Source organism: Scyliorhinus torazame, chromosome 16, assembly GCF_047496885.1.
Source record: "Scyliorhinus torazame isolate Kashiwa2021f chromosome 16, sScyTor2.1, whole genome shotgun sequence".
Taxonomy (NCBI): Eukaryota; Metazoa; Chordata; class Chondrichthyes; order Carcharhiniformes; family Scyliorhinidae; genus Scyliorhinus; species Scyliorhinus torazame.
The window spans coordinates 183,566,858-183,579,667 of record NC_092722.1 but is presented as its reverse complement, the minus strand read 5'-3'; the positions used below and the strand labels follow the sequence as shown (position 1 = coordinate 183,579,667).

Sequence of the window (12,810 nt, the reverse complement as noted above, 5' to 3'; positions counted from 1 at the left end):
GTGGTCATATTGCTCACCGCCTGCGGCCCGCATAAGTTTGGGGTGATTAGGAGCCTTACGTACCCAGCTGGGCCGGACACCAAAACGTTTGATGAACTTGTGAATTTAGTGGGCCAGCATTTTAACCCAACCCCGTCCACGATAGTCCAACATTATCGGTTTAATACCGCTGAGGACCCCAGGAGAATCCCTTGCCGACTTTCTATCCAGGCCACGCAGGTTTGCGGAGTACTGTGACTATGGTGAGACCCTGTCAGAAATGTTACGCGACCGTTTGGTTTGCGGTATTAATAATGCGGCCACCCAGAGAAAGTTGTTAGCAGAGCTAACATTGACTTTTCAACAGGCCATTCAAATAGTTTTGTCCCGAGAGAGCACAGAACGAGGAGTGCAGGAGCTACAGGGAATGGAAGTGCATGCCTTGGGGCGCAACCCCTTCCGTCCGAAAACGTCCCCCCGCACTCCTGCGGTACCTTGGGCGAGGCGACGTCCGGATCGACGCCAGTGGCCGTCGGACATTCCTCCCCGAAGGGAGCCTTCTCCAGAACCAATGGATGAGGAGCCATGTCCGTGTCAGACTTGTAGGCGCCGACCCCGTCGCGGACGCCGGTCCTGGGGGCGCCAGAGGCGCCGTAGTTCCGACCGAAACGGGGACCAGCCCAGGGGCCGTACCTTCCATGTGGATGAACCTGCGGCGACTACTCCTGAGGACGTGGAGACGGAGGACGACTGCCTGCAGCTGCATTGTGTGGCAGCTCCCCGTGTGACCCCCATTAAGGTGACAGTACGGGTCAATGGTCACCTGCTTGAGATGAAGTTGGACACTGGCGCAGCGGTCTCGTGATCGCCCAGAGGACATTCGACCGCATCAAGCAGGGTATATAGACCCTTACATTAACCGACACAGGCCAGGTTGGCCACCTACACGGGGGAACCATTGGACATTGCAGGAACTACGATGACCCCTGTTGTTTATGGACGCCAGGAGGGGGCGGTTCCCACTTATCGTGGTGCGTGGCCATGGGCCCAGCCTGTTGGGTCGGGACTGGTTGCGCAATTTGCGCTTGCAGTGGCAGCACATCCTCCAAACAGTTTCTGGAGGGTTGACTGAGGTGCTTGGACGATACCCAGATGTATTCCAGCCCGGTTTGGGGAAAATAAAAGGGGCCGTAGCCCGTATCCAAGTCGAACCAGGAGCCATGCCGCGCTATTTCCGGGCGCGCCCGGTGCCTTACGCCTTGCTCGAGAAGGTAGAAGGGGAGCTCACTCGTTTGGAAACTTTGGGTATTATCAGGCCCGTCCATTTCGCTGACTGGGCAGCACCAATTGTACCTGTAATGAAGCCAGTTGCCACAGTTTGCTTGTGCGGCGACTATAAACTTAGTGAATATGGCTTCACGACTCGACCGATATCCAATGCCTCGCATAGAAGATCTCTACGCGAAGCTTGCAGGTGGACCTCGTTCATAAAATTAGTTATGAGTCACGCCTACCTACAGTTGGAGCTGGACCCTGCCTCCCGACCATATGTAACGATTAATACACACCGGGGCCTGTATGAATATACACGTTTGCCCTATGGAGTATCCTCCGCCTGCGCTATTTTTCAACGCGTTATGGAGGGCATTTTGAGATGTTTACCGCGTGTCGCTGTCTACTTAGATGACGTTTTGATCACAGGGACGTTGGAGCAGGAACATTTGGAAAATCTGGAGGCTGTCCTTAGACGCTTTTCCTAGGCTGGAGTCCGTTTACATCGTACAAAAGTGCGTCTTTCAGGCGTAGGAAGTAGTCTACCTGGGTTATCGGGTGGACCGCGAAGGTTTGCACCCCGTCGCAGAGAAGGTGCGCGCGATTCAACAGGCCCCCGCCCCGACTGACACTTCACATCTTCGTTCTTTTCTCGGCCTCGTAAACTATTACGGGAAGTTCCTCCCCAATCTGGCAACTACGCTGGCCCCATTGTATCTTCTGCTAAAGAAAAATCACACCTGGGTTTGGGGTCAGCCGCAAGAAACCGCTTTTCGGCGGGTAAAACAACAATTGTCGTTGCCTGGGTTACTAACCCACTATGATCCTGGAAAGCCTTTGCTCGTCACATGTGATGCATCCCCGTATGGTATTGGGGCCGTCCTGTCCCACAAGATGGAGAACAGGGCCGACCGGCCGATAGCTTTCACCTCCCGCACATTGACTGCAGCGGAAATAAAGTATGCGCAGATCGAGGAGGGGGGCCTGGCAGTGGTCTTTGCGGTGAAACGTTTCCACCAGTACGTGTATGGCCGCCACTTCACTATCGTGACTGATCATAAGCCTCTGCTGGGACTTTTCAGAGAGGATAAGACAATACCGCCCATTGCTTCCGCACGGATCCAGCGCTGGGCTTTGTTGCTCGCTGCATACGAGTATTCTCTGGAGCACAAACCAGGGACGCAGATAGCGAATGTCGACGCACTGAGCTGATTGCCTTTATCAACCGGCCCCATGTCGACCCCCACGACCGGTGAGGTAGTTGCAACCCTAAATTTTATGGACACTTTGCCTGTCACGGCATCACAGATCAGGGAGTGGACCCAGACGGAGCCAGTCCTGTCAAAGGTTCGACACATAGTCCTGTATGGTGGGCAGCATAGACAGCTCCCAGGCGAGTTGCGTGCATTTTCCTCCAAGCTGTCAGAATTCAGCGTGGAAGACGGCATTCTCTTGTGGGGGACGCGTGTGATTGTCCCGGAAAAAGGACAGGAGCTGGTACTAAGAGACTGCACAATGGGCATCCAGGTGTGACCAAAATGAAAATGTTGGCCCGGAGTTATGTTTGGTGGCCAGGCCTCGACGCCGACATTGAGAAGGTGGCCCAAAACTGCTCCATTTGTCAGGAGCATCAGAAGCTTCCGCCGGCCGCGCCCCTACATCACTGGGAATGGCCAGGGCGGCCTTGGGCGCGCTTGCATGCAGATTTCGCCGGCCCTTTTCAAGGATCCATGTTCTTTTTATTAATCGACGCCCAGTCTAAATGGCTAGAGGTGCATAAGATGCTAGGCACAACGTCCTGCGCAACAATTGAGAAGATGCGTTTGTCTTTTAGTACGCATGGCCTCCCCGAGGTGCTGGTCACGGATAACGGCACTCCATTCACCAGTGAGGAGTTTGCGAGGTTCATGAAGATGAACGGCATACGCCATATCCGCACTGCCCCTTACCACCCGGCTTCAATTGGGTTTGCGGAGCGCGCAATGCAGACATTCAAACGAGGCCTAAAGAAGCAGTCTTCCGGGTCAATGGACACGAGACTGGCTCGCTTTTTGTTTTCATATAGGACCATCCCCCATGCGGTAACTGGGGTAGCTCCCGCAGAACTCCTAATGGGCCGGAGACTTCGCACCTGCCTTAGTATGGTTTTCCCGGACATTGGCGCAAAAGTACGCCGGACACAAGAACGGCAGGGACAGGGTTTTTCTCAGTTCGGCAGTTTGTGCCCGGTGACCCAGTGTTCGTTCGCAATTTTGCTGGTGGTGCCTATTGGGTCCCTGGCTTAATCTTTCGCCAAACGGGCCCTATATCTTACCAGGTGCAAGCCCAGGGTCGTCTCCAGCGCAAACATGTAGACCACGTTTGGTCCAGAAGACTATCCCTTCCAAAGATTCCCCACCCCCAGAGCTAATTTCTAAAGCCACAGAGACCAGAGACTATGGAAAGTAGTCCTCACAATCTTCCTCTGGTGCCTCACTCAAAGCCTGCGCAGGTTGTTACAGAATCGCGTGGAGATAGAGACACCGAGATGACAGAGGCAGCAGACTCTGACTCCGAGATGGAGACACAGGACACATCAGAGGGGGAATCCTCGGGGCCCACAGGCCGTGGATGTACAACTGTTATGCCGTTCATCACGGAAGCGCCGGTCTCCTTCTCGTTACACGCCGTCCGATCCAGAGCCTCGTGCAAATGGTGTCCGGCCTGCGGCAAAACTAGTCCGACGCCCTCCTTCGCCAGGGTCTTCGGTGGATTCCTTGGACTTTGGGTGGGGGTGGTGGGGGGGTGGGGGGGTGGGGGGGTGTTATAACCTGCCTGCTTACCACTGGCTGGGGACTAATGACAATCCCACAATCCTGTGGGAGTATGAGCTTCCCCAATTGGGGGGGGGGGTGGTTCTAAATATTGAGGCAAGGTAATTGCTCAACATGTCTGACACTTCCCCCATATCTGACACTATCTCCATTTTCAGCTTTTAGTTTGCTCTTGACCATCTGCCTTCCCTTTTATAGAACTATAAAATTTCTTCTGATTGATTTTGATGTCCCTTGCAAGTTTTCTTTCATAATCCCTTTTAGTCGCTCTTATAAGCGTCTGAAAAGGAAATGGCTATTAAAACTATAGCAGTGGTACAGTGTTATAACCTGCCTACTTACCATTGGCTGGGGACTAATGACTATCCCACAATCCTGTGGGAGTATGAGCTTCCCCAATGAGGGGGGGCGGAGAAACCACTAGTAAACTCCTAGTATAAATAAGCTGGCCAGTTCAGGAACCAGGAGGAAGGAGTATGTAGCAAGGGAAGTTACTGCTACTGTTATGTATATATGTTATAGTAAATAAATGTTATTTCTTTGTATCCTTGAAACTCGTGCTGGATTCTTCATGGCCCTCACAAAACTGTTTCTAAATATTGAGGCAAAGTAATTGTTCAACATGTCTGCCATTTCCCCCATATCTGACACTATCTCCATTTTCAGCTTTTAGTTTGCTCTTGACCATCTGCCTTCCCTTTTATAGAACTATAAAATTTCTTCTGATTGATTTTGATGTCCCTTGCAAGTTTTCTTTCATAATCCCTTTTAGTCGCTCTTATAAGCTGTTTTGTAACTCTTTGCTGGTCTTTGTATCTATCCCATTCGTCCAGATCTGTTCTATGTTTTGCATTTAAGTAAGACCTTTCTTTTAGTTTTATGCTGACCCTAACCTCTTTAGTTGGCCATGATTGTTTTCTTTGTTAAGTGGAGCCTTATCCTCTCAAGGGTATACTCACTGTGTATCACGTTAAATATTCCCCAGATCTTCAGTTATTTGATCCATCAACAGATCTTCCCAGTTTACCATCGACAGTCTCTACCTCATCCTGTTAAAGTTAGCCTTACCCAAGTCCAAAGTTCTAGTATCTGAATTGTGGTTTCCACTTTCAAACGCTACGCTGAATACACTCATGTTGTAATCACTATTTGATAAATGTTCGCAAACAGTTAGACTACTTACTAAATTTGGCTCATCGCTTACGACTAAATCTAATATTGCCTGTCCCCTTGTTGCATTTAGACCATATTGCTGCAGGAAATTATCCAAGACATATTCCAGAAATTCACCAGCTTTCTGACAGGTACTTGTCTGCCACTCCCAATCTATGTGTAAGTTACAATTCCCCATTAATTGCCCCCAACAATGTCGGAGGCGACGATCTCTTTGATGCTGAAGCGGGATAAGGACCCACTGCAATGCAGGTCGTATAGGCCGATCTCACTCCTCAACGTAGATGCTAAGTTGCTGGCAAAAGTGTTGGCTATGAGGATTGAGGACTGTGTCCCGGGGGTGATTCACGAGGACCAGACGGGATTTGTAAAGGGCAGGCAGCTAAATAACAATGTGCGGAGGCTCCTAAATGTGATTATGATGCCATCGGTGGAGGGAGAGGTGGAGATAGTGGCAGCTATGGACGCGGAGAAGGCCTTTGACCAAGTAGAGTGGGAGTATCTCTGGGAAGTGTTGCGGAGGTTTGGGTTCGGGGGAGGGTTTATTAGTTGGGTTAAGCTCCTATATAGAGCCCCAGTGGCGAGTGTGGTCCCCGATCAGAGATAAACATCGGTTTGTCCCAGGAAGGATGGACGGGCGGTTTAAGAGCTGGCATCGGGCAGGGATTAGAAGAATGGGGGACCGGTTCATCGATGGGACGTTTGCGAGCTTAGGGGCGCTGGAGGAGAAGTTTGGACTACCCCCAGGAAACGCTTTCAGGTACATGCAAGTGAGGGCGTTTGTGAGGCGGCAGGTGAGGGAATTCCCACTGCTCCCGGCACAGGGGATTCAAGACAGGGTGATTTCGGGCGTATGGGTCGGAGAGGGCAAGGTGTCAGCGATATACCAGGAGATGAAAGAAGAGGGGGAGGCTTTGGTAGAGGAGCTGAAGGGTAAATGGGAAGAGGAGCTGGGGGAGGAGATTGAGGAGGGTCTGTGGGCTGATGCCCTAAGTAGGGTTAATTCCTCTTCCTCGTGTGCCAGGCTTAGCCTGATACAATTTAAGGTTGTTCACACAGCGCATATGACGGGGGCGAGGCTGAGTAGGTTCTTTAGGGTGGAGGACAGATGTGGGAGGTGCTCAGGAAGCCCGGCGAACCATACCCATATGTTTTGGTCGTGCCCGGCACTGGATGGGTTCTGGAGGGGAGTTGCGAGAACTATATCTAAGGTGGTGAAAGTCCAGGTCAAGCCAAGTTGGGGGCTAGCATTATTTGGAGGAGCGGACGAGCCGCGAGTGCAGGAGGCGAAAGAGGACGGTATTCTGGCCTTTGCGTCCCTGGTAGCCCGGCGAAGGATCTTGTTAGTGTGGAAAGATGCGAAGCCCCCCAGTGTGGAAGCCTGGATAAATGACATGGCAGGGTTTATCAAGTTGGAGAGGATAAAGTTTGCCCTGAGAGGGTCTGTGCAGGGGTTCTCCAGGCAGTGGCAACCGTTCCTAGACTATCTCGCGGAGCGTTAGATGAAGTTCGGTCGACAGCAGCAGCAATCCAGGGGAGATGGGGGGGGGGGGGGGACATCTCTCTTGGGGGGGGGAATCTGAGCAAGAAAAAACATAAATGATCCAGAAAACTGATATGTACGGGAGGAATCCAATGTACAAAGTTCTGTATCATATTGATTTGCCATGTTTATGTCTTGCTATGCAAATTTTCTTTTCTTTTTGTTACAGGGGGGGGGGGGGGGGGGGGATGATTTGTTTGTATGGCTGAAAATTTTGTTTAAAAATTCTTAATAAACATTTTTTTTTTTTTTAATTTTAATTCCCCATTAATACTACTCTGCCTTTGCTCCACACTTGCCTAATTTCTGCATTTATACAATCTAACGCCTCAGAACTGGTATCAGTGAGCCGATACACCCTCCCCCATTACAGATTTAGATCATTTTTTGTTCCTCCTCATTATATCCTCCCTCACTACTGAGGTGATACTATTTCTAATCAATTAGGCTACTCCACTCCCTTGCCATCTTTCCTGTCCTTTCTGAAAGCTTTATAACCAGTCCCCAGTTCTGAAATGTGAAAACAGGTAGAAATGTGAAAACAGGTAGAAATCTGATGGGTTTTATGCTGTTGAGGAAAGACTGTAAATTTTCCCATCTTCCTCCTACCACAGTGTCTATCCAGTACATGAAGTCCTTATTAGAATAAGACTCAGTACATTTGTTTTTAATAACTTCTAGAGTTCACGTTCACTGTGCTTGGTAGCAGCCTATTCCATAGGCCAACTCTTGAAGGAGCTAAAGCTGCTACATTTAGGTTATGGCTTCCTTGTCAAATCTGATTTGTATGCTGTTTATTACATCTTTTCACTAGAGTAACTTTTGATAAAACAAATCCAACCATGGAATCACATCTAGTGTCTATGTTTTGCGTTTTGGAGAGCAGCACGGTGGCGCAGAGGGTTAGCCCTGCTGCCTCACGGTGCCGAAGTCCCAGGTTCAATCCCGGCTCTGGGTCACTGTCTGTGTGGAGTTTGCACATTCTCCCAGTGTTTGCGTGGGTTTCGCCCCCACAACCCAAAGATGTGCAAAGATTGGCCACTCTAAATTTACCCTTAATTGAAAAACAAAATGGATTGGTTACTCTAAATTTATAAAAACAAAAAATGTTTTGTGTTTTGCAAGCACGGTCATTACTTTGCCTGCTCCAAACAGCAACGGGATGTGCTGTGTGATATGATCTGCCAGTCATCAGGAGGTATGGCCTACATAACAGGCATCACACTGGCATTAAAATTCATATACCACATTACTCATTTGTGTGATGGGCATAACATCTTTTTGGTTTGATGGCAATATCCTGTTCGTGGAGAATATCAATTTTGTTGCTACTACATCGTAACAGTTGCCGTCAAGCCAAAAAGACATTATTTTTTTCGTTTTTATAAATTTAGAGTACCCAATTATTATTTTTCCAATTAAGGGGCAATTTAGCATGGCCATTCCACCTAACCTGCACATCTTTGGGTTGTGGGGGTGAAACTCACGCAAGCACGGGGAGAATGTGCAAACTCCACACGGACAGTGGCCCAGGAAGGGATCTGATCCCGGGTCCTAAGCGCCATAGTCCCAGTACTTTTTTAATATAAAGTTAGAGTATCCAATTATATTTTCTCCAATTGAGGGGCAATTTAGCATGGCCAATCCACCTAACCGGCACACCTTTTAGGTTGTGGGGGTGAAACCCACGCAGACATGGGGAGAATGTGCAAACCCCACACGAACAGTGACCCAGGGCCGGGATTCGAACCCGGGTCCTCATCGCTGCATTCCCAGTGCTAACCACTGCACCGCATGCCACCCTCATAGTCCCAATACTAACCACTGCGCCACCGTGCTGCCCAAGCCAAAAAGACATTTTGACAATACTTGCTGAACAATCTTTTTTTTAAGAAGATATTTTATTGAGGCATTTATAATTTTAACATTATTAATATTTTAAACAGAGAGATCAACACACGCAAGAACCCCGCAATAACACACCCAAGTCTCCTCCCGCCCCCCCATCCCTAAACCTTAGATTCCCTGCCCTTATCTGTCCCTTCCATGCCTATTCCCCCCCCCCACCCCCATTGCGGACGGTCAATTTTCCTTGAAGAAGTCGATGAACGGATGCCACCTCCCAGCGAACCCCTGCAACGAACCCCTTCAGGCAAATTTAATTTTCTCCAGCTTAAGAAAGTCTGCCATGTCAATGACCCAGATTCCCGACTTTGGAGGCTCCGGGTCCCTCCATCCCAGCAAAATCCGTCTCCGGGCCACCAAGGAGGCAAAGGCCAAAACGTCGGCTCTCTCCTCCCCTGGGCTCCCGGATCTTCCGACACTCCAAATATTGCCATCTCTGGACTCTGAGTCCCCCTCCCTTCCAGGACCTCTGACATGACATCTGAAAACCCCTGCCAGAATCCCCTCAGCCTCGGACATGCCCAGAACATATGTACGTGATTCGCAGGGCTCCCCCCCCCCCCCCCCTCACCCCCCCCACCCCACACACACCACCCCCCCCACACACACCACCCCCCCCCACACACACCACCCCCCCACGCACCACCCCCCCCACGCACCACCCCCCCACGCACCACCCCCCCACGCACCACCCCCCCCCCACGCACCACCCCCCCCCCACGCACCACCCCCCCCCACGCACCACCCCCCCCCACGCACCACCCCCCCCCACGCACCACCCCCCCCCACACCACCCCCCCCACACACACCACCCCCCCCCACACACACCACCCCCCCCCACACACACCACCCCCCCCCACACACACCACCCCCCCCACACACACCACCCCCCCCACACACACCACCCCCCCCACACACACCACCCCCCCCACACACACCACCCCCCCCACACACACCACCCCCCCCACACACACCACCCCCCCCACACACACCACCCCCCCCACACACACCACCCCCCCCACACACACCACCCCCCCCACACACACCACCCCCCCCCACACACACCACCCCCCCCACACACCACCCCCCCCACACACACCACCCCCCCCCACACACACCACCCCCCCACACACACCACCCCCCCCACACACACCACCCCCCCCACACACACCACCCCCCCCACACACACCACCCCCCCCACACACACCACCCCCCCCCCACACACACCACCCCCCCCCACACACACCACCCCCCCCCCACACACACCACCCCCCCCCACACACACCACCCCCCCCCCACACACACCACCCCCCCCACACACACCACCCCCCCCACACACACCACCCCCCCCACACACACCACCCCCCCCACACACACCACCCCCCCCACACACCACCCCCCCCACACACCACCCCCCCCACACACCACCCCCCCCACACACCACCCCCCCCCACACACACACCCCCCACACACACACCCCCCACACACACACCCCCCACACACACACCCCCCACACACACACCCCCCACACACACACCCCCCACACACACACCCCCCACACACACACCCCCCACACACACACCCCCCACACACACACCCCCCACACACACACCCCCCACACACACACCCCCCACACACACACCCCACACACACACACCCCACACACACACACCCCACACACACACCCCACACACACCCCCCACACACACACCCCCCACACACACCCACCCCACACACACCCACCCCCACACACACCCACCCCCACACACACACCCACACACACACACCCACACACACACACACCCCCCTCACACACACCCCCCCCCACACACACCCCCCCACACACACACCCCCCACACACACACCCCCCACACACACACCCCCCACACACACACACCCCCACACACACACACCCCACACACACACACCCCACACACACACACCCCACACACACACCCCCCACACACACCCCCCCCACACCCCCACACCCCCACACACCCCCCCCCACCACACACCACCCCACCCCCCCCCCCCCACCACACACCCCCCCACACACCCCCACCACACCACCCCCCCCACACCCCCCCCCCCCACCCCACCCCACACACACCCCCCCACACCCTCCGACCAACCTGCAACAGTAGTGGACTCGCCAACATTAAGGGCATTTAAATGGATGACAATGGAATAGTGTAGATGGGCTTTAGATTGGTTTCACAGGTCGGCGCAACATCGAGGGGCGAAGGGCCTGTACTGCGCTGTAATGTTCGATTGTTTCTCACCTCCTCAAAAAATCTACTCATCCATGCCACAGTCATTTGAGCCCTGTGGACTACCTTAAACTGGATCAGGCTAAGCCTGGCACACGACGTGGATGCATTGACTCTCCTCAGGGCCTTCTCCCATAACCCGACTTCCAACTCCCCTCCCAGCTTTTCCTCTCACTTCCTCTTCACCTCCCCAATTAGGACCCCTTTCCACTCCATCAGTTCCTTGTATATTTCCGAGACCGTCCCCTCCCCGACCCCTGTTTTAAACAACACCTTACCTGTAGCCTCCTTAGTGGGAGGCGAGGAAAGCTCGGGATCTGCCTCCAAACAAAATCCCGTACCTGCAGGTACCAAATCCCATTCCCACCCAGTAACGTAAACTCTTCCTCTAGCTCTTCCAGACTCGGGAAGCCCTCCTCAATGAAGTCCACAGATCTCTCAATCCCTGCCGGTTGCCCACCCCTCCTGAAACCCCCGTCCAGCCCCCCCCGGAATGAATCGGTGGTTATCACAGATCGGTGACCACACCAATGCCCCCTCCAGTCTCATGTGCTGCCTCCATTGCCCCCACACTCTCAGGGCTGCCACTACCACTGGGCTTGTGGAGTGCCAAGCCAGCGAGAACGGCGGAGGTGCTGTTAACAAGGCCTTCTTGCTGAACAATCTTGATTGTGCTAAATATTATAGTGAAAACCAATTTAAGATCATCAGCCGGACTCGCAGTGTGGCGCACTTACACATGCTAGATGCCACATATATTCACACACAGGGCACTGTCCTTTCAGACAAAAGGTGCATGACCATGCATTGCACCTTTTTCAACTAAACAAAAGCTTGGAAGATCACCATTCCCAATAATGCCTTGACCAGAGTCGAGTTGCCTGGTTTGAATTTGAACGAGAGGCTTGGCAGTTAACTGTTTCCTGCTGCATTCCCTATGGCAAAGCCTCTAACAGTCAGAGTTCACATGCTAACCAATCAGCACTCAATCTCTTCTCATGCAGTATAAATTGTTCAATTTACTACAGGTGCTTTCGTGCAAGTTGTCCTTTTGAGTGCAAGACAAAAATCTTGTGCAAATATGTACTACCAAACAATCAATGTTCCCATTATTTTTGGAATTCCAGCATTTGAGATTTTTCTTTTATGGTACTTACTCATGAACTCTATTGTCACCATACAAGTCACTCAACCCAAAGCTGACATAATGCCAGTGCTCTGGAACGTCCTGTGTTGGGCTTCCTGGATTTCTATACATGCTAATGTAGTCCAGTGGGTCTGGTCCTCCCAGCCTTAAGAGAAAGAAAAGAAGACAACTAAGAATGGCTTTTGAAGCGTCAAACACAATTTTCAAGTTTAAATGTTTATAGATTGCTAATGTGGTTTGGGGGGTGGGGGAGAGAGTGGAGGAGGAATAAGGAACCAAAAACAAAAGAAGAGACTAGTTTGGGGGTGGGAAAAAAGACATTTAAGATAATATTATGCCTGCAAGGGGTCAGGGTTGCGGGCGCAAGCAACAGCGCTGCTCCCATTTGGACCGAGGAAATATTCAGGGAGTCCGGTGGTGGCCATGTTGAAGATATGGAGGCAATTTAGGTTAGGGGGCGAGGTCGATCCGAGGAATCATGTGTTTTGAGCTGGTGAGGCTGGATGCTAGGTTTCGGGGGTGGGAGGAGTGGGGGGGGGAGATGGAAATGAAGGATGTATTTCTAGAAGAGCATTACGCGAGTTTGGAGGTGCTGACAGGGCGGTTTGGGATTCTACGGGGGGGGGGGGGGGTCGCCTTAAGGCACATGCAGGTGCGGGACTTTGCGAAGAACGTTATCCCGACTTTTCTGATGGCACCGCCCTCCAT

General features: G+C 52.5%; 1 protein-coding gene across 2 annotated transcripts in view; it reads right to left on the bottom strand.

The window, feature by feature from the left end:
- Positions 1–12,810, bottom strand: part of sufu (suppressor of fused homolog (Drosophila)) — a 174,358-nt gene that overhangs the window by 138,824 nt on the left and 22,724 nt on the right. For both annotated transcript variants that reach the window (XM_072479578.1, XM_072479577.1), the window contains exon 2: positions 12,113–12,247. In XM_072479578.1, the coding sequence (XP_072335679.1) occupies positions 12,113–12,247 (135 nt within the window). The remainder of the gene's footprint in view (positions 1–12,112; positions 12,248–12,810) is intronic.